Here is a 22,259-nt window from a genome sequence, read left to right on the forward strand (position 1 = left end):
GCTGTCGCTGTTCACCGATGACAGTGTCATCAGTGCTCGCGTCAGCTCCGAGCTCGTTGGCTGGGTAGGCACTGCTAAAAAGGGGATGGTGAAGGCTATAAGCGCTGACTCCAAGGAGGTTGAACTTTCGTGTATCCGACTTTCCCGACAAATCGATCTTCGTGTGCGCCAATTTCTCAACTCGCTGCGCCTGCTTCGCCGTTGAGTAGTATGCAGCATCAATCCAAAGTGTATAGCTCGTCGAACTTGGTCCTACGGCGTCGTCAGTAGACAGCGTCGTTAAAGTTTTTGGCGGATCCAACGGGTTCAGTCGTGACAGCAACTAGCTGCCAAAGGGCACTTGTGGCCGGCACCTTCTTGCTCCAAGGCCATTTTTTACAGCTTCCGAAAACTCGTCGCGACAATAATTTCAGACGGGAGTCTCCAGGCATCTCGATCGCGATGAAAAAGTACCGTTGCAAAGCAGAAACATGGATACATGCAAGAAAATGAAAAAAAAAAAAAGACGCGTTGGTCACCCGAGCCAATGGGAGACTAGGAAAGGTGCGCTTGCAAAGCGCGCCGCGTGAGGGCCAATCGGCGATCTAAAAACAACCTTTGGAAATCCCGCGACAGCAGCCATTCCGCTTGAGCGACGCCATTTTGAGATGGCGCAAAATGTGCACAAAGAAAACAGCTTCAAATCAAGCCCAAGATGGCGGCGCTCGGTCCGCCGCAATGCACATGGCGCACGCAGGAAGTTTGAACAAATTTCGTCCTTTTGAGGACATTTTAGTGCGACTGGGGTGCATTGAAGGCCGATCTTATTGCGTTTCTCGACCGAATTCAGCGTTAGAAATTTGAGAGTAGGTGCCCAGAAGTACCAAGGCCCCGAAAATAGGCTTTACAAAAAATCGATTATTTGACCATTTTTTACCTTTCTTTGACCCCAGTGACCCCCTAAACAAGACCATGCTGTATTATTCGTTCGGCATTTTTCTTAGAATATTCCTCGTTAGTGTCTAAGGAATAGCTTTTATTGAGATTACATAAAGAAACAAGCAAAAAACCTCAATTAACCACAAATCAATAAGTGCAACATACATTTAGCCGCTCCTAAACATTGTGCATCACTCTTATTGCTGTACATCATGTACAGATTGCAGAACGAAACATATGAACAGGGGCATCTTCATTACTATTACAGTTAAACCTGCTTATAATGAACCTTCATATAACGAATTCCTCGATATAACAAAGTTTTTCCATTCCCCGCTGTCGCTCCAAAGAAGCACAAGTATTTGCGACCTCTATGTAACAAAGTAACAGCGGGAGACAACCTTGATATAATGAATTTGCCTCACGAAAAATCTGGTAATATTGCTCTGCATTTAGACATTTTTGGTACAATCATGCATTGTCCGCGGCTGCCCCACCGCTAACGAAGCGTGAAGCGGAGGCAGCGGGCGCACGAGTCGTGTTTGTGCCTGCGTGAGGCGGGCCTGCACCCCACGAGCCTGCATTGCCGCAATCCTCGCCATCGTGGTCGCATGCACAGGTGTGTCCCTCCCCCCCCCCCCCCCGGCCCTCTCCCTACTCCAGACCAAAAAAAAAAAAAAAAGCTACTACTTTTGCGCATTGGCAGTACCACGTTTTCAACAAGCATCATATATGTGGGGCCGTGCTGCATATAGAGGGCGCTTTACTGAATAGTTTCCCGAGGTATCCGTGTCTGTATCCATGTCGTTCGCTCTTCGTTTTTGACGCCATGCGCACACGCATAGTTTCACTGCGCATGCTTGATGTGGCCACCGCCAACGTTCAGCTTTGCCTTTTTTTTTTTTATGGGGACAGCAGTTATGTATATGGACAGTGTCGGCTGGTTTATTGACACCGCCGCCATTCATTGTACATGAGATGTATACGTATCTATATATATGAAAGCTAAAGAAAAAAAGCCACCCGCACTCGGCGCCGAGCTTGTAATAATGCACTGACGCACGCTCATCTCCCAGGCGTACTTTGCCCCGCGAATGGGGAAGGAGTTAGATGCTTCTGCACGCACACTTATCCTTCCATGGGGAGAATCACGCGCAATTGACTTTGACCGGAACGATTGTGTTAAGTTGCCAGGCCCACAAAGTTATGTTATTCTGCCCACTACATGTAGCGCTGTGGCGTGTGGCATCGTTGATCGCAACGGCATTCTGCACTCGATGAGCTTGTTTACTTGAAATGTTTGGAAAAATATCGGAGGGGGTTAGTTAGTTATGTTATTCTGAAACGAAAAACAATTCCGAAGGGAAACTTTCCCCGTGGCATCCACATCCGTGCTCAAGTGAAAGGGTGGATGACAGCAGACCTCATGGTCGATTGGATCAAGACGGTTTGGGGGCGAAGAGCAGGAGCACTTCTGCTTCCTTCTTGTGCTGGACAGCTTTCGAAACCATCTGGTTGACATTGTCCGTACCAAGCTGAAGGAGTGGCGCACGGAAATCACAGTGATCCCTTGGGGTCTAATTTCCCTGCTACAGCCTCTGGACGTGTCACTGAACAAACCGTTCAAGGACAACGTCCGAAGGCTGTACGCAGAGTGGATGGCGGCGAGCGACCACGATTTCACGCCAAGTGGCAAAATCAGGAGACCATCTGTGGAAGTCCTCTGCTCATGGATTCTCGGAGTGTGGATTACCATTTCCGACGAGGTGGTCATCAAGAACTTCAAAAAGACTGGCATTTCCAACGCCCTCGACGATACGGAAGATGACCGTCTGTGGGACAGTGAAGACACTGCCGGTTCCAACAGGGAATCGTGCGGCGACAACACTGTCGCCAGTGACGCTTCGGAGTCTGCGTGAACGTTAGGGGGTCAGAGAAGTAAAAAATAAAGGGGCAGTGTGCCATGCATGTAGCTCCTGCGTAATGCGAGCATTTTATTACAAAGGTAAGCCTTAATTCACTTTTATTTTTGGTTATGTTCATGATAGTTATCGTAAAAATTTTAATTAGCGACTTTTTTGGGTTTTCAATGCTCAGAATATTTTTTCACGGAAAATTTACCACGCGTAATGATCTCATCCCGAAGTTGCAGTGAATTTTTTTGAAAAAAAAGTGCGATCATTATGCGAGTATATGCGGTACTCACCGAGATAGCAAGCGCGCCACCGATCGCGACCGCCCTTAAAAATCCAAGTTCGGTATTGCTACTCGAGTGATTACCCCTCTCCTTCCCCATGTTGTTTCATGCTCGTTCAAGAAGGGTGGTTTACTTTCTGTTAGAGCATTCGACGGCAGTTTTAACAACACGCAGGAGATGATATGCACTTTTCAGGCGATAGGAATGGGCTGACTGATTTGCTCTCTGCTTCAGCAGCACTCGCGCACTTTCACCTGCTCGTGAAAGTTACGATGCACGGGGGCATATGTATTATCAATTTGGACTTGTTAGGGAACATGGCGGCAACGACAAACACCCGCCGAGAGTGTCCATATAATTAGTATCACAATAATAATGCAGTTTTTTACTGTAAAATAGGTGTTTTGGGTTAGCTCTGCTTTTAGCCCTCCTTTTGTTTATTTTGCGCATTTGTCTTTCAAATTTTTGTACCGAACATATATATAACGAAATTGTCTTTATAACAAATTTTTACGAGAATTTATCAATTTCGTTATATATAAGTTCAACTGTATTTGCATCATCAACATATTAATAAATAATTTTGGTGCTGGCATCCGGTGTGCCAGGAGAGCTATGCCAGCTGAGCTGGGCTATGAGCCATTTCTCATAGTAGCGTAATAAATCACAGGACTAGATAATCTGGCACTTCAGACCATTGTTTCACATGAACTCACACAAAGGACAAGCCAACCTAGTCGGAAAGTCGCAGCAAAGAGGGGAAGCTGGTTGGGTTAAATTTAACATGGCACAATAATAAGATAATGCATTAAATGAATCTTCAAAGAGCACTAAATGACACGAGTCAACACAGCTAGCAACAACTTTTCCGCCTTCCTACATGAATCCTACCAATAATGTAGCAACTGCTATATTATTAGCATTCCTCTTCTGAATAGTCAGGTTTAAGGGGTTGAAGGGCATTGCATCTGACTATGATACAACACAATGCAAAACAAAAGCTATGTGCACTAGGTTTTTCATATAATGCAGTGGTGGTCCAGCCAGTTTAAGATAAGGAGCAATTTTTTGGAGCAGAGAAAAGTCCGTTTTAGAGCACAATTGGACCTGGAGAAGTGTGTTTTGAAGCAGGTTTGGAGCAGACAAAACAGAAATTGGAATAACTTGGAGTAGAATATGTATAAATTTTCGGTGAACGACCTTATTAGTCTACAAGAAGCCAAGGCTAACATCCAGAGAGCATCTATTAGTCAAGGTCTTAGCATGAAAAAGTGTCACATCCTGGCTTCACTGCACAGCACAGGATATGTGTTGAAATGAAGCATTAGTGACAAGGCAAGCATGCACATATGGTTTATGTGAATGACAAGTGTCATAAGGTCATTCAAAAAAGAAAGAAGTCCTAACCAGAAACCAGCAGTTTAACAATTGAGAAAAAAGACAAAAAACTCGTTGCAACTAAGAAAATACTGTTTAAAAGTGCCTGCGTATACAGCGCCTTTATTAATCACAATTCGCTCGGGATGACGTTCTGTCATACTCAATAATTTTTAGAGGTGTGAGCACTGCATGGAATTCTCCTTTAACTTTCAAGAACTTCGGTTGGAGAACTTACTAACGATTTTCCAAATATCAAGAAAATGTCTTCAAAAAATATAACTGGTACAAAGTAAACTGGTGTGAAGGGGGTGGGGTCAGTGGACAATCCAAACATAAATGGGAGGGATGCTCTTCTTCAAAGTAGACAAGTTCGCCAGTCGAACATTGGCTTCCACAGTGACACCCTATGTTGATGGATTTTTCACCTTAACATACTGTCAAAATGTGATTGGTGGGTATGCTATCACACGGTCGGGGAATAACCATGGCATTCCACAGACAGGCCACATGATACAGGACAACCCCCACATTATTAAGTGGGAAGAGTGCTACAGTATTTTTTTTAAGGGGCGGGAGTGGCCCAAAACCTCCTCTTTCCCAAAATCAATACCCCCTGGTTCATATCCACTGTTGACAAGGGTCCTAGACTGAGTTTGGCTGGGAAGGATGATGTATGGTTCAGCAAGTGCCCAGGACTAACAGGACTGCATATAATTTACAGTATTGCTTTACAATTTATACTTAACAAAGCCACTGCACCTGCACAGCTCTCTAGGTGGTCCGTGAACAGTGAGAAATCCCCATGGCAGCACCATTCAGTGCCTGCGTTATACAAAAACTGTGGCCTCGGAGGAAACGAGTCAGAATGACTTGCAACCTAGACTATCTCTTTCACCTTTAATTGCGTTAGCAATTACATGGACACTCTCGATTGGTTTTTGCTGCCAGCGTCGCCGCCATGTTTTGAATAAGTCCAAGCTGACATGTCCATGCGCATCGTATGTTTTACCCACGGGTGAGGGTGAACTCGCGGGAATGGTAGCGATGAACGCGGCTGAAGACGAGGTCAAGCGAGCCAGCCTATCTCCATCACTAGGAGAGTGCATGCAATATAATCCCCCCATGTGTTAGATCAGCCGTCTAATGCTCAAGCAGAGGAAGCACCCCCTGCAGTCTCTAACGGGCATAAAGGGATGCACGGAGGGGGCAGAGGTCGTGCTGGAGGAACTGTGAATTTTGATTCTAAGGCTGCGGTCACTAGCGCGCGTACTAACTCAACCAGCATCAGCAGTCCGCACGCTGCGCTCTCAACACGAAAAAACTGTGTGAAAAGAGCATCTTTCCATAGAGCGACTGTATTCTCTTACATCAGTGCATTCTCTAGTTACAAGATATTGCATACAAAACAGATAGCTACCAGCCTCACTTAGCATAATGTTAAAATTTTTTTCTACTACATTTAATGCTTTGCTTGCGGTGAAACAGCTTTTTTTGTTTATTGATGGCAATATAGATTATTTTAATGGCGTTTAGGCCACGCTAGAGAGCATTTGTTTTTTTTTTATTTGTGGCTGACTGCATGGCCTAGCATCTACGTTGGCTTTTTACCGAGTTACGTCAGTTTCCCAATCAAGACGCGCGATGAGCGCTGAGACATGCGCGAGTAGCAGCTGCGCCACATCATGCCAGAGGTGCTCAAGAGGGTATTTAGGTTTAGCTTTATGATAGGCATTCAGAGGAATATTGCGCAATGCAATTAGGAGGCACTTACCAACTTTTTTTTTCTTTGAGAAATGTCAAACTTTCACAAGACCACATTTTCATTCGCGTGAAGATAGCAGACAGTGTCGATACTTAGCTATTGCCGCTTGGCCGCGGTGGTTACATAACAGAAGGTAAACTGACTCGTGAGCGAAAAAAATAAGAACTTTTCTATACCTGTTATCACCAGTTTCCTCACAAATATGAGAGATTGTTGACGATATTCTAAACTTTCAACATCGGAGACACACACACAGATGCAGAAACTTTTGCTAGGCTGAATATTACGAAAAGCACACCGCAGAAATGAATTCAGTAGAGGGCATCGACGGCATTATGGAAAAGCTCTAGTAGTGTTTGTTGTGACTCAAATATTTTTGGGCAGAAAACAGCTCGATGGTGTAAAAAATGTGGATTAGTCAACTTTAGTGCAGTTGCCGTCAGCTTTACTTGAATGCATGCAACAAGGTGCAGAAGCATGGAATCGTAGCGAAATTAGGCAATTGGACCATCACTGCATAATGATATAGCACTTGTGCAGAAAACCCAGTGCACAGAACCAAACATTTCCTGTCAAGTTAGTCTCGAGCACGATGGTGAAGTGCCAAACTGTGGCCAAAAGGAATCTCAGTTGACTCACCGAACAAATTTTGTCATTTCATCTAGCCGCGATGACCGGGACTTGATCACCTGAATGAAAGATTCCAAACAACATATTAGTAAAATGCACGTCCGTCCGTATGTAGAAATACAGCTGCTGTGGCTAAGAATCCCACCTGCAACAGCGCATCCAGTGGCAGCAGCGGGTGAGCCAACCACACGCTAAGGTTCTAACGGGAGTATTCATCACACCGCAAGTTATGTTCAAATAGGTATAGAACATTCATTTTTGCTTTTCTTCACTGTGATTCCAAATTATCGTGACATGCTGGTTTACATTGCAATTCTCTCAGCTGAGGAAAAATCTGCACACTATACCTTTAATATACATAAAAGCTATATAATATACTAGCAAAACAATTTGTACATTAGAAATCAGTGCACCAAAGAAACTATCAGAACATTAAATGTCACTAACTATGAGGGTGCGTTGTGGTGACGTCCTCTTTTTTTTTTTTTTTTCAAGTGCTGTGCTTCGCACTTATACACTGCATTCTTTGGAAGCCTAAAATAGCATCAAGGTGCAGTGATGGCCGTTACCCTTTCCAGTGGGCCGATGTTCACAAGAAGAATTGTAAGACTGTGCGAATTAGTTAATTTTAGATTCGAAGCGAATAGTTATTTTGGTTGAATATTTTGAATCAAATTCGAATAGTATATATGACATATAAAGAAAAATGGGCATATTTATCATGACCTAACTAATCTGCACAATATTTTTTGAAAATCGAACTGGGGCCTCTATTCAAATGCTATTTTTTATTTTGTTCAAAGAAAGTCTAAAGAACTTTGAGTAGTAACAGGATTTGAATTTCAGTAGGATACGAGTCATAACCCTTCAAATACAAACATTTTAAAATTTATTACACTTAGAGCATGTAGGTTGTCATAATTAGCTTTTAAGCTTGTTAAAATGAATTGACTTGAGAGTAATATATTAAGAGACCATGCGACTTTTTCAAGTAGCCATGGAATAGAATCCCTAAAGAAGCTTACTTATTGCCTCGTGAATTCACCGCAGCAAATATTTCTAGAATCCGCCCAGTACACGCAGAGTTGCAAAGATTTCTCGAACACTGCAAGTGCATTCTCTCTTCTCATCCCAATGAAAGCGCTAAGAGCAGGAAGGGATGGCACAGGGAAAGAAAATACGCCACATGTGCTTTCTGAGCTTGTGCAGTAATTTGCCGAGAGAAGAGAGCAATTTTTAGCTGACCTTTAGAATTTCTTATGAATTGCACGCTGCGTGCTGCGCTATATTATTTGACTTGCGTGTCCTCGGTAGCCTAGACTACTTATCAGCAGTGTTTTCTAACAATGCTCCAAAAGTGTTGCAAGGCCCCTTTAAATCTGAAGGGGAGCTTCGAGTAAAGCGGATTTTTCCTGAATAGGTGCTTTCACGGTTCAGCACCCCTACACTGCAGTGAAACCACTTTTAGAGGCGGTACATTCGTACTAATATGCACTTATTCGTTCCTTGCGAGTTATTCGAAATTTTCAATAATTCAAATGTGAATTGAAGCAAATTCAAATACCATACTATTCATTCGAATATTTAAAGCATTCGAATATTTGCACAAGCCTAGACAATTGAATTTATGGGCATACTTTAGAAGTGCTGTGATGTGAGTGCAAATGAAAACATTACATTTATTTACAGGAAGTGCAAATACTTTAAATTGTAAAATTCCAGTGCGTATCAAATCAAATAGCAAGCACTATTAGAAAATACTTGATAGTTCAACTATTTGCAGACCCCTAAAAATGCAACGCAGTGTTATTTATTCCCCATCCCCCTCTAGTTTATGGACTCTGTTATTTCAAAATTTTAGCACAAGAACGTTTGCATGAAGAAAAAACAGGAAACAGGAACAAGCACAGTAAGTCAGCTGAACAAGAAAATCTTTTGAAATCAGATGACAGAAAAAAACTAATATGGCCTTGTCTTACAACCCTACTAATTCACTGACACATGTGAGCTAGCAATGACAAAATCATAGCTCACGTGGAAGAAAAATGTTGACTGGTAGAGGCTTCTATTATTATACTGTATAATCATTTGCCTTTGTACAGCAAAACTCATATTTTTAAGCTAGGTTCAGTTGCTCTTGTACTCAGCATTACTCAATAACATGTTCGTTTTTTTTTTTTGTTGTTCACAACACCAAACACACTTCAGTTTTCTTAAGCTGAAAAATTATCTGACAATTCTAGATGTCACAGCCTAAAGAAAAACTACAGCAAAAAACTGAGTTATGCTTGGTATGCACCTACACAAATATATAATACTTGTGATGAACCTAAAAGCTACAATGTTAGAGGGTATTATTGAGAACTAACAGACAATGATGCCAAGGAAAGTATGGGAGATGTTATAACACGTAATTGTAATGTAAATATGAACTAGAAAAAGTGGATAAATGATGACTTGGCACAGGCAGGATCCATACCGGCAGCATCGTGTTGCATGTATCCGATGGTTCAGTGACTGTACCGCCCTGTTTAAGTGTGCTGGTTAACATGGTTAGCAACATCAACCGAACGACTTTCGGAGTTGAGAAAGGCAATACGTCCGTGCTGTTGTCTCGTCAAGTATGCGTTGCCCACGGCCTCATGGAACTGACAAAACAGCCTGAGACAACTCTACGAACGAATTTCAGTCATGAATAACATCACTTCACGAGGCAGTGTTGTCACTTACTTCGAAGACACAACAACTTGAGAGCTAGCTTGTCACTTGCACAACTCTCTTCCAGTCCTCACGACGACAAGCAAGACTTCCGGTTAAGCTTGATGTGAATTCTGTTCTATCGACTTCACAGAAAAAAAGTCTTCGCTACCTCCTACTTTCCTTCAGTGACTGCATTGCCACGACGTCAAAAATCAGACGCCCGTTGTGAAGCACAGAATTATACCCGAGCCTAAAAAGACCTATTCAGCAACATGCTTATCGTTTTTCCCGCAGAAAAAAAGATACCATTAACTACCAAGTTCAACAAGTGCTTGCTGACGACATCATCCAACCATCTACAGGAACATGGGCATTGTGTTGGTCAAAAAGAAAAACAGCACATTGCTTCTCTGTGTTGATTATTGCAAACTGAACAATGTGACAAAAAAGACATCTAACCGCTTCCTCCCATCAATGACTCACTCGACCACCTTCAAAACGCCAGGTATTTTTCATCCACACATCTGTGCAGTGGTTATTGACAAACTGAGGTTGATGAGTGTGACCTAAAAAAGACTGCATTCATTACTCCTGATAGGCACGTTGAATTCAAGGTGCTTCCTTTCGGACTGCACTCTGCTCCCGTAACTTTTCAACGAATGATGAACACAGTTTTGTCAACTCCGAACTGGCTATTGTGTCTTGTCTATTTATATAACATTGTCGTTTTTCCAGCGACTTTCGAGCAGCACCTTTAGTGTCTTTGGACAGTATTTGATTCACTTCCAACAGCTGGCCTGTCACTCAAGCCTGAAAAATGCCATTTCAGCTCTGAGGAGCTGATATTTCTTGGCCATGTCATAAGCAGCGATAGGATTCGCACAGACCCCCGAGAAAACGCGGGATGTTGCTGCCTTCCCAACCCTAATGAACAAATACGACGTTTGCCACTTTCTGGGATATTGTGCGTACTACTGTCGTTTTGTCCCAAACTTATCGAAAATAGCAGAACCCTTACACCATCTTACGTGAAACGCCGCTTTTGTGCGGGAGACAAAACAACACAAAGCTTTCTGCGAGCTATGATAATAATGCCTTCAGACTTTACCAATCTTGGGTAACTTCGGTCGCAGGTTCGGATGCTGCAGGTGGCAAGTAATCTTTTGTCCACTTTTCTTTCTTCACATTTACATAACAATTACTTCTAATAACATTTTCTATACTTCTCTTGGCATTGTTGTTTGTTAATTCTCATTAATATTGTGTTTAACCATGAAAACGAGCCCTTAAATTTACACTTTTTTCCTATGTGTGAGGGCAAAAGATCTATTTACAAAATATGCACAGAAAATTACCATAAGTACTTCAGAGTCAGTCTGAATCTCACTTTTCCACTCGTATCTGCAAAAGAAAGCAAGAACTCTGCCATGAACTGGAATTGTCAGGAGGTTATCACAACAAAGAGCTGAAAATGTTTCAGTGAAAACTCTGCCGCTGATGCCTAATCTACAGATTTTCAACTCGTTAAATATGTGCACACAACATAATGAGTCATTCACACATGCTTTTCCTCACCTTACACTAACTGTGTCATGCAGTGCATTTACAAGATCAGAATGAACCAAGTAGATTGCAAAAAAAGTAGTTATTGAACAACTAAGCTTATCTACAAAGCCAACAAGGCACGCACGTGCTGTCCAGATGCAGACCAAGTCTCAAATTAAAAAATAGGCAGATAAAATAAAACTATAAATACGAAATTTCTTGCAGAAACAAACCATGGAGTGTCAACGCCTTCCTACCCAAGGAGCAATGAGAGAGTCAAATGAGCTATTATAACGAGCAATAACAGTAGTACAAGTGTCATCCATACTCTTTTATGATGTACTGAAGGCCTGCTTGATGCATTGTTATGCCTCACCTTTTATATAAGAGGCATTTTCATGAGTCTTGCCACTACTGAGTTAAAAAAAAAAATATGCTACTACCTGATAACATATCTTCATTAGCAAAAAGTAAAGAAAACTAGAAAGTCCAGCCACTTACACTGATGTAATGCCAGGAACTATGTTGACACATGCTGCCAGCTTCTTTTCGACTAGGCCACTGGAAGAACCAAGACAGTTTCAAAAAATTAGTGCTCATGTTTATATAAGAACTAGTATACAAGGAGCCCTGAAAAACTTCACCTTCACTCAAGAATTTTGTGCTTGAACTGCTGTTGCAGAGATCAAAATGCTTTACAACAAGGCAAATGTACTATGTTCTGCAAGCCAATGAGATCATCCTTTTTATTCATCTTTTGAGCCTGTATTAAGGCCTACTAAGCGCGTCTTTGTTAAGCAGCAAGAACATAACTGACAAAGGGAGTAAATAATAAAATAATGAGGTTACACAATTGGCCTAAAACAAAGTGGCTTTTTAAAGTGGCAAATAAAAGCGTTAGTAAAGATCCATAAATAAAGGCACTTTCCTACAATAAAAAGTGACAAGTGCCGCCAGTTGAGGCATATCATGTAATTTGTCAGGACTACTTGAAAGCCTGATATACTATAAATTATCAACTGAGCATTCTTTACATGATATTGTTACGTTTGAATTAAGCTTGACAGTGTTTATTTTCAGGATGAGAATGAGGTCAGGCAATGGAAGGCTAAGATAAAGCCCACAGGCGACACCCGACAACTTAGTCTTCCTCTTCCACATGCCCGGCTTATACCGTAGCAATCCCCGGTTCACAGACGAGGCCTACTAGACAAGTCCAAGTCACTGGAGGAATGATATCTCTTGGGCAAGCCACATGCACCAACTGCATTTAATTTGACCGATGACAAGGTGTCATCAAGCGTGCCACAACGTACGTTAAGTCACTCAAGCAAACTACAATGATGAAAGAGCCAGTATACTGTGGTAAAAACTTTTGGCATATACCACGTTTGCCAAATACCACGTTTGCATTGGGGGGTCCACAACCACAAAAATTCACCTCTGTCAAATAAGATCACACCATGGCGTTGATCAAACTGCTGCTTGGAGCGACCTTATGATGCCAGTGTGTGCAGGTGCGAATTCTGGTGGGCTTCTTCAGCCTAGCACGTTTCGGCCACTGAGTCATTGGCATGGAGCTTAAGTAGGAGGATCGTATTGAGGGAGCTGTACGGTGATAGAGTGTAGAGCATGTAGAAAAGAGAAAGTCCATAATCTAGTGCTTCATTCTATTGTACGCAGAGAAAATAAACGATAACATTGCATTCCAGCTCTTGTGATTGGACAAGACATACATAGCGAGCATGTTCATACGTCCTACAAGACCGTTTTTCTGGAGATGGTATGGTGTTGAATGTTGGAACTGCGAAGTACAGAGGCGAAGCAATTCTTCCACAGCATCCTCGATAAATTAGCGATCACAGTCACTAATGATTACTCGAGGTGGACCATGGAAAAAAACTACAGAGTGCAACAAAAAGGCAGCGTCGCGATCAGCTGTGGAAGATGGCATTGCAGTGGTTTTGGCAATCGATGAAGGTGATCAATGCACACTATTATCCAGCGGTTGTTGTTCAAACATAGTGCAGGGGTGCAACAGCTAAAATACTCATTGGAGCAACTTGTGGAGCAGCAAAATGTTACTTTTGGAGCGCTAAATTACAAATATGAAGCACGTTACAAGGAAAAAAAAACACATTTTTTATCATGAAATACATCATTTGGAGCAGTATAAAAAAGAAGGGTTACATTTAGGAAAAAAGTATGTATAATTCAACATCATCTTAATCGTGTAATGTGAACATGAGCACTACTATTTCTATATAAGTAGTATTTTCAAAGACCCCGCTGAGCAAACAATGATAAAAGTCCATATTAGCATTCGCTGCACCTGTCAAATCATTTGACAGACTCAGTGAATTTAAATATCGATCTGCCAAGCTCCCAATCTTGAAATTTGGGAGATTCATAAAACCGAGGAGTAGGGGTGCTGAAAAAAAAACTGGCGCACAATTCAGTTTATTATTTTAGGGAAGCAGAAATGTCATACACTTCAAATGATTGCCAGTAGCTTATTTACACATCAGTGAATATACTGGTACTCAGAATTGTGTGGCATACAAACGCATGAGTAACTGAGCAAAATGCGCAGTGTCTCACTAGCACTTACAGCCTCATTTAAATCTCATTACACTTTTCCGCAGGGCACCGGTGTACTGCGGCCAAGGTAGCTCAAGCAGCATTAGAACCAAAGGCAAGAAATTTTCTAACCGTTACACCACCACCCCACTTCCCACCCTTTTTTTTTTTTTTTTCACAGTGGGGTTAGCTGCCGCTTCAGCTCCCTTGCAAGGTGCGTTCGATCAGGTAAAGTAAAAACGGCGCGTGCCCATTGGCCCGGCAATGGCACCAAATATCTATTGCCAGGACAACACAACATCAAGAGAAAAGTGTTTGATGTGGCACTGCTAGGGCAATCAACGTGGTCGCTGGCAATGCTGGCGTTCGTAGCACGTTGAGCTTGTTCGGGAGAGGAAAACACTCCCAGCTTTAGTTTTTAACAAGGCATAGCAGCGTTTTCAGGCTAGGTAATTTACATTTCCCGTGAAGTGCTGGTGGCTACAGCAACGTATTTTGTCTTGAAGCTCTGTCGTCCCGCTGATAGGTATTGGCTGCGGTCAGCGAACTGATGGGCGTGCCTAGAAACCATAGTGCCTAGAATATTTGAAGTGTATTCTAGGCACTATAGTTTAGGTCTGCGCAATTTGATTGATGGCGCAAACTGCAGGTGGCCAACGTGGCCTGCATTTCTCGCCGAAATTAGCGAACCTGAAAAATATTTTGAGGCTGGCTGGGCAATTTGGCGCAGCGTGGCGCAATTTCAACAAATTGGCACAATCGGTGCAGCTGTTATAGTGAGAACAGGTCCAACAGGTCGATGCCAACCTGCTTCAAAGGTGTAGTAGGCGGCACTACGGGGTGAAGAAAGCCGCGCGGGAAACTTGTCAGTTGTTTGTGACGCTGACACTTTTCGCAGCCCGAGTCGTATTGCTTCATAGAATCTCGTATTCGAGGCCAGTGAAAACATTTTTGTGCTCAATGTAAGGTGTGAATGAAGCCAAAGTGTCCTGATATTTGATCATCGTGCATAGCACGAAGAATGTTACTTCGAAGACTTTCAGGTGCCACCAGTAAAAAACGTGCGCCCCTTGCTGAGTAACTAGCCTTGCAAAACAGTCCATCACGAAGGCAAAAGCGACCACTACTTTTGAGACTGCGGGCATCAGCGAATAGAGGATCTAAAGATACATCATTTAGTTGTTCCCGCTTGAAGATGTTGGGGTCCAGAAACGTTTGAGATACTGCTGCAAAACACATGTCGAAGGTATCTGCACTATCTTTCGTCGTGGTCATTGGTAAGCGAGAAAGGCAATCAGCATTCGAATGACGCCTTTCACTTATATACTAAATGCTGAAGTTAATTTACTTACATACTAAATGCTCAAGATAATTTTTTGGCCGCATAAAGCCCATCTTGCAAAGTGGCCAGAAGGGTCTCTAACAGTAACCAGTCAACACAATGAATAATGGTCTGTCACAACCATGAACGAATGGCTACAGAGATAGCAAGAGAACTTCTGAATGGCGAATACAGCCACTATGTATTCTTGCTCTGTCACCGTACAATTCTTTTCAGCCTTGCTTAAAGGTCAACTTGTACAAGTAACTACATGCTCTGCATTATTATGGCACTGAACAAGTGCACCTCCAATGCCAATTCCACTTGCGTCAGTCTTCAGTAGAAGCAGGTGGATTTAAGTGGCGGAAAATAAGTTCTGATGTCAGTAGAAGCTTCAGTTCAGAAAATGCGGCATAACATTTAGGCGTCCACTTGAATGAGCTGTCTTTTCACAACAAGCTTGTCACTGGGTGCACAACATCCACGAATCTAGGCACAAAACGATGAAAGTAGGAACATAACCACAAGAAGCTGTGAAGTTCTTTTACAGGATGTCTACCATTTTTCCTTTTCCAAATTCCCCGACTTTTCCAGGTTTTCCATGATGTTTAAAAGCAAATGCCATGACAGTCATGTCTTCCTGAAAAACTCTGTGCACAGGAAACAAACCTTTGAGTGAAAAAAAATAATTAAATCAGACGCTCACATAGAATAAGTAAACATATATACCGCACATGCTCAGAATGTTCTGAGCATGTGCGGTAAATATGAAGAAGTACATTTGGCCAAAATAAAGCCTCTGAGCCAGGCAGCGAGCAAGTTGGCTATTTAATGTACGGAAGAACCAGAAGCAAACTCCCGAGTTAAAATTAACTGCTGCTGGAAGTTTGAAGGAGCGTGCGATAGTCCAACAACGCAGCCAAAGCTGCTACGAAACCTAGAAGTAGTGCTATCTCGTGGCATTCGTCTAAAAGGAAGACAGAGGAGCCCGGTCAGCTCTCTCACTGAAGTATCAAGTTCACTATATATCAAGTTCACATCCAGGCTGCTCAGGATGTGGATAGAATTGGATTAGATTAACATGGATTAGATTGACATGGACTGCTGTATTGACTATTGATTTGCATCCCCACCTGATTTGCACACCTCTAAAATATAGTTTTAAGCAACAAAGAATAACTACTACTTGTGTACTCTGTGCCCCTTGCCTTGACAACAACTAATGACAATGTCACAAGAACGTAGCGGTACAGCAAAATCTTCTTTATATTTCTTTTTTTTCCACGGCGTGCACATGCGTGTTGGGGTTCTATTTCTCTGGACTTTGATGCTTGGAGCACGACAGAAGTTCTTAGATGCCTGCAATAAAAACTGGGGGTAGCATTTAAAGAGCTGACATTTGAAAAATATGTGATGGCAAAAAGGGAATCTGTCAGGTCGGAACAGAGCTACCTTGATTCCATAGCTGAATCACAAATGCCAGCATGTAACCTTTGTTTACGTACTCTTCTATGAATGTGACGCCAAAAAATATACACAGATTTACAAACACAATCTCAAGAAACTAAAATGAAGAATTTAGCTGAAGTTATCCAATGCTACCCTTGAAACATGAGTAACCAGTAATAAGTGCTTAGCTGAGGACGTTTGCCACTGAATCGCCAATAATAAAAATAGTAATAACAACAACAAAATGCATGACGTACACCGGCATGCCTGTGCTGATGGCAGTTCTACCCTAACCAAAAGAGCTTCAGGCAGAGCCGAAAGCGTGGTCAAAAAACATGCACAAATTTACCTACGTGAGTAATGTGGTTCAAAAGTCATATGCTGTATGATATTGTTACACGACATCGGCTATGAGAGAGCATCAGGTAGACGACGAAGACGATGAATGCGATCGCGCTCATGTTGTTGTTGCTGTTGTACCTTCATCTTGGCCACAGCTGCCTCAGACTCTCCCTGTATATTTTGTAAATATATTTATTTCATTCATTCTCTCACCCCCGTGACTGACATTTGGTGGAGGTGTGGGGTACAACACGATATAACGGAGCTCCGCAGTGGCCGACATTTGGACTTTTCTACCATGGCAAACCAGCGACCCGCTCCCGCCGAGGCGACTACAACAACTATTGTCCTTCCGCAACTAAAAGATCCTGGCACGTTCTGTGGCACTGATGATGTCGACATCGAAGAATGTTTGCCGTTGTACGAACGTACAAGTAAGAATTACCGCTGGGATCAAACTCTTATGCTGGCTAACATCCTGTTCTACTTGAAAGGAACAGCAAAAGTGTGGTTCGAGAACCACGAAGATGAAATTGGAAGCTGGGATGCGTGCAAGACAAAGATGCGCATCCTTTTTGGCAAGTCTGTGGGTAGAAAGACAGGGGCCAAGAAGGAGTTGGCATCTCGTGCGCAAACGTCAGCAGAGTCCTAGGTGACTTACATACAGGACGTGCTTGCCCTTTGCGGAAAAGCAGACAATGGCACGGAAGAAACCGAGAAAGTAGCACACATATCGAAAGGCATTTGCAGATGATGCGTTCATACTCTCATATGCAAGGACTGCAACACGGTCGATGTCATCATCAAGGAGTGCCAGCGTTTTGAGGCCGCAAAAAATCGACGTATCGCCCATCATTTCACTCAACTACCAAACACAGCAGCAACCTGGTTGTGCGAAGACGGGCCTGCACTACAGATGCCATTAACTGCAGAGCATGTGACCAAGATCATCAGACATGAACTTGAAGCTCTGTCTCCTGCGTCCACATGCTCCCATGCCTGTGAATCTAGCCCTCAGAGGGTGCCACTAGTACATGCCATCGTGTGATGACCTTTCACATGCTGGACTGGCCTCCGAGTGTACTACAGCTTCCTCTCAGCCGATCGACCGTCGTCGACCACCGGTTTCGTTTGCCCAAAGCCAAAACCTTCTGATGCGCCCTCGCAATCCAGTCGAGTGCAGGACTGCTGAGGATCATCTGATTTGTTTCAACTGCCGCCATATCGGTCACGTGGCCCGCCATTGTAACACTCGGCGGTATTGGCATCAGGCATCCTATGGGTACACCCATCGCCCAGGGAGGGATCATGGACGCTTTCAACCTTACCGAGAATCACCTCAGACCACCAGTGAAGACGGCCCTTCTATGTTGCCATATCGTCGTCGTTCTCCATCTTTGCATGCTCACCAGTCCCGTTCACCGCTCTCCCGTCACCCGTCCTCTCGCTCGCCCCAATTTTGCCGACTGACCACTTGCCGCAAGAAAACTGGATGATGCAGCTCCCGGAGGTGATGGTGCATCAACCACTTGCTTGCCGAATCCTCTGACCATGCTGCTAACTCGACGCAACCTTATCGACATTGAAGTAGACGACACACCCGTTGTTGCACTTGTGGACACAAGGGCTCACATTTCAGTGATGAATTCAGAACTTCGTTGCCGCCTTAGGAAAGTTTTAATGCCACCCACAGTACCACTCATTCAGGTTGCCGACGGTGGCACATTTCCCATGCTCCACGTGTATAAGAGTTACCGATCGCTCCACGACAGTGCTATTTGCTGTGCTCAAGAAATGTTCCCATGAACTTATCCTCGGCATGGACTTTCTATTCGCCCACTCTGCCCTTATCGATTGTGAAACCGGCATGCTTCAACTTGATTTATCGTGCTACCATGATGACCCAACACCAGCTCAACCACGTCTGTGTTCTGTAGATCACGTTCGTCCAGCACCTCAAGCCGTTACCTACGTGAACCTGAGATCTGTCCCTCCTGTTCCCGACGGTGCCTCCATGTTGATTGATATGTGGGGTTTAACGTCCCAAACCACCATATGATTATGAGAGACGCCGTAGTGGAGGGCTCCAAAAGTTTCGATTACCAGGGGTTCTTTAACGTGCACCCAAATCTGAGCACACGGGCCTACAACATTTCCGCCTCCATGGCAAATGCAGCCACAGCAGCCGGAATTCGAACCTGCGACCTGCGGGTCAGCAGCCGAGTACCTTAGCCACTAGACCACTGCGGCGGGGCCGATGCCTACATGTTGACACCTATTGCTGATGTTCTCCTGGCCAAAAATGTTGCCGTGCCTCACACACTTTTGAAAGTCACGGGAAATACAGCATCTCTTCCGATCCTAAACTTCAGCTGGTGCACTTAACTTATCCCAGATGGTATCACTTTGGCAAAAGTTTCTTTTATAGATGCTGCCATTTCGGCGTTCGTTGCCAAATCTTCTTCGTCATCTGCCCCATTCTCCTCCTAGAAGAGCACAGCGGATGCCACCATCGACAAGATGATCGCCCCCGACCTTCTTCCAGCACAAACAGCTGATATCCGACATCTGCTGAAATCCTACCATGACAACTTTGATTTTGATGACCGCCCTTTGGGTCAGACATCCTTCGTAACTCATAGGATTAACACTGGAGATGCCAGCCCCATCCGACGACGTCCTTATCGCGTGTCTAATGCTGAGCGACAAGTTATCCCGCACAAAGTTGAAGAAATGCTCACAAAAGACGTCATCGAACCTTCCTTCAGTCCACGGGCATTGTCGGTCGTGCTAGTCAAGAAGAAGGATGGCAGCTGGCGCTTCTGCGTAGGCTACCGTCATTTATACAAAGTAACACATAAGGACCTGCATCTACTGCCGCGGATTGACAATGCTCTCGACTGCCTACATGGGTCTGCCTACTTTTCATCTATCGACTTACGATCAGGATGCTGGCAGATTTCTGTCGATCATCGACACCGTGAGAAAACCGCATTCATTACACCTGGTGGACATTTCCAGTTCAAGGTTATACCATTCAGATTGTGTAATGCCCCAGCTACATTTGAAAAAATAATGGACTCTCTCCTGCGTGGATACAAATGGTCTACATGCCTGTGCTATCTCGATGACGTCATCGTATCTTCACCTACAATCGTAAGCCATCTTAGCCGCCTATCGGCTCTTCTTGAGGTTTTCCGGACAGCAGGACTTCAGCTCAACTCTTCCAAATGTCATTTTGGCCGTCGGGAAATCACTGTGCTAGGCCACCTTCTCAGTGCTCGAGGCGTGCAACCTGTTCCTAACAAAATTAGAGTTGTCAAAGATTTTCTCCTACCACGTTCCGCAAAATATGTACGCAGTTTTATTGGCCTCTGTTCTTACTTTCGACATTTTGTGAAGAATTTCACTGACATTGCCTGACCACTTACAGAACTACTGAAGAAGAACAGGCCTTTTTATTGGGGTACTGACAAAGCGACTACCTTCAGCACCCTGATTAGTTTGTGGGGTTTAACGTCCCAAAACCACCATTTGATTATGAGAGACGCCGGGCTCCGGAAATTTTGACCACCTGGGGTTCTTTAACGTGCACCCGAACCTGAGTACACGGGCCTACAACATTTCCACCTCCATCGGAAATGCAGCCGCCACAGCCGGGATTTGATCCCGCGACCTGCGGGTCAGCAGCCGAGTACCTCAGCCACTAGACCACCGTGGCGGGGCTGCCTTCAGCACCCTTACAACCTTACTTACTTCCCCAACGATCTTGGCACATTTTGACCAGTCAGCCCATACTGAAGTTCGTATAGGCCAACGGACATGGAATCAGTGCTGTTCTCGCCCAGCGGCAACGAGGACAGGATAACGTCATCGCTTATGCCAGTCGCCTCCTTTCTCCTTCGGAGAGCAAGTTTTCGATCACACAGCGTGAGTGCCTCCTCGCACTAGTCTGGGCAGTCAGAAAATTTCGACCATACTTGTTTGGCCGCACCTTTTCGGTAATTACGGATCACCATGCCTTGTGCTGGCTGTCGTCCCTTAAAGATCGAACTGGGCGACTTGGCCATTGGGCCCTTAAAACTCCAAGAATACAGCTTTGACATGGCATACAAATCTTGCCTAATGCACCAGGATGCCGACTGTCTATGCCGTCAACCCGTGGATCCACCCGACCTTTCAGCACATAATTCTGACCCTTGTGTCTTCACCATGTCTGCTTTCAACGACATGCGCAAGGAACAGCTCATGATGTCCACTTGCGGTCTATCGTGCAGAGTCTACGTTTGCCCCACTCAGACCCGTCGCTACACATGTTCATTCTACGCGATGGCATTCTTTACCAACACAACACCAGACCCGAGGGACCAGAGCTACTACTTATGGTTCCTGTGACACTCCGTTCTGCTGTTCTTGAACAGCTTCACGATGCCCCAACCGCGGGACATCTCTGGGTCACGCGCACGTACGATTGCGTGCAGTGTATTTTTCTGGCCAGGCCTTTCTTGTTCTGCACCAGTGCGCCGATACATTGCTGCTTGTGAGTCCTGCCAGCACTCCAAAATTTCACCTTGCCACCAGCTGGTCTGCTCCAACCAATCGACATACCCATCGTCCCTTTCTACCGCGTCGGTCTTGATCTCGTTGGACCATTTCCTACTTCTCCCACTGGAAACAAGTGGATAGCCATGGCCACTGACTACGCCACAAGATACCCTATCACACGAACGCTACCGACAAGCTGTGCCACTGACGTCGCGGATTTCTTGCTTTATGACGTAATTCTTCATGGCACTACTGGACAGCTGATGACCGATCGTGGCTCATTTCTTTGAAAAGTAGTAAGTGACATCCTTCGCTCGTGTTTGACGCGTCACAAGCTCACTACGGCCTACCACTCGCAAACAAATGGTCTTACCGAGCGCCTAAATAGAACATTCACAACAATGCTCTCCATGTATATTTCCAAAGATCACCTTGATTGGGATAGTACTTCGCCTTATGCGACATTCGGATACAATTAGTCACGCCCCGACACCACTGGCTTCTCCCCTTTCTATTTATTGTTCGGCCTCCATCCAGTGTTACCCTTCGAGACTCTTCTCCCATCGACTATGCAAATGGTTACACAGTATGCCCGGTATGCCACTGCTCGGGCTCAAGTGGCCCGCGAAATCGCACAGGAACGTCTTCTTGGCTTGCAGCTCTCTCAGAAGGCCCGCTACGATAGCCATCACAGAGTAGTTTCCTACTCTCCAGGTTCATTGGTCCTCTTCTGGACACCATGCTGCCACTTGGCCTCTCTTCGAAGCTCCTATCTCGCTACTCTGGGCCTTACAAGGTTTTACGCCGGCTTACTGAGATCACATATGAGATCGCTCTGTTGGACAGTCAGTCGTCGTCGTCCGCACCCGCCACTGTCTGAAACCATACAT

The 22,259-nt window shown here is 44.3% G+C and overlaps 1 protein-coding gene across 5 annotated transcripts in view; it reads right to left on the minus strand.

Annotated features, from left to right (window-relative positions):
- The window catches only part of LOC119161078 (protein CutA homolog), a 52,293-nt gene that overhangs the window by 13,516 nt on the left and 16,518 nt on the right, over positions 1–22,259 (minus strand). For all 5 annotated transcript variants that reach the window (XM_075879983.1, XM_075879982.1, XM_075879980.1 and 2 more), the window contains exons 3-5: positions 11,634–11,693; positions 10,943–10,988; positions 6,897–6,946 (exon numbers count right to left, since the gene is read on the minus strand). In XM_075879983.1, coding sequence (XP_075736098.1) covers positions 6,897–6,946; positions 10,943–10,988; positions 11,634–11,693 — 156 coding nt within the window. The remainder of the gene's footprint in view (positions 1–6,896; positions 6,947–10,942; positions 10,989–11,633; positions 11,694–22,259) is intronic.

The sequence above is a fragment of the Rhipicephalus microplus genome, chromosome X (genome assembly GCF_043290135.1).
Source record: "Rhipicephalus microplus isolate Deutch F79 chromosome X, USDA_Rmic, whole genome shotgun sequence".
Taxonomy (NCBI): Eukaryota; Metazoa; Arthropoda; class Arachnida; order Ixodida; family Ixodidae; genus Rhipicephalus; species Rhipicephalus microplus.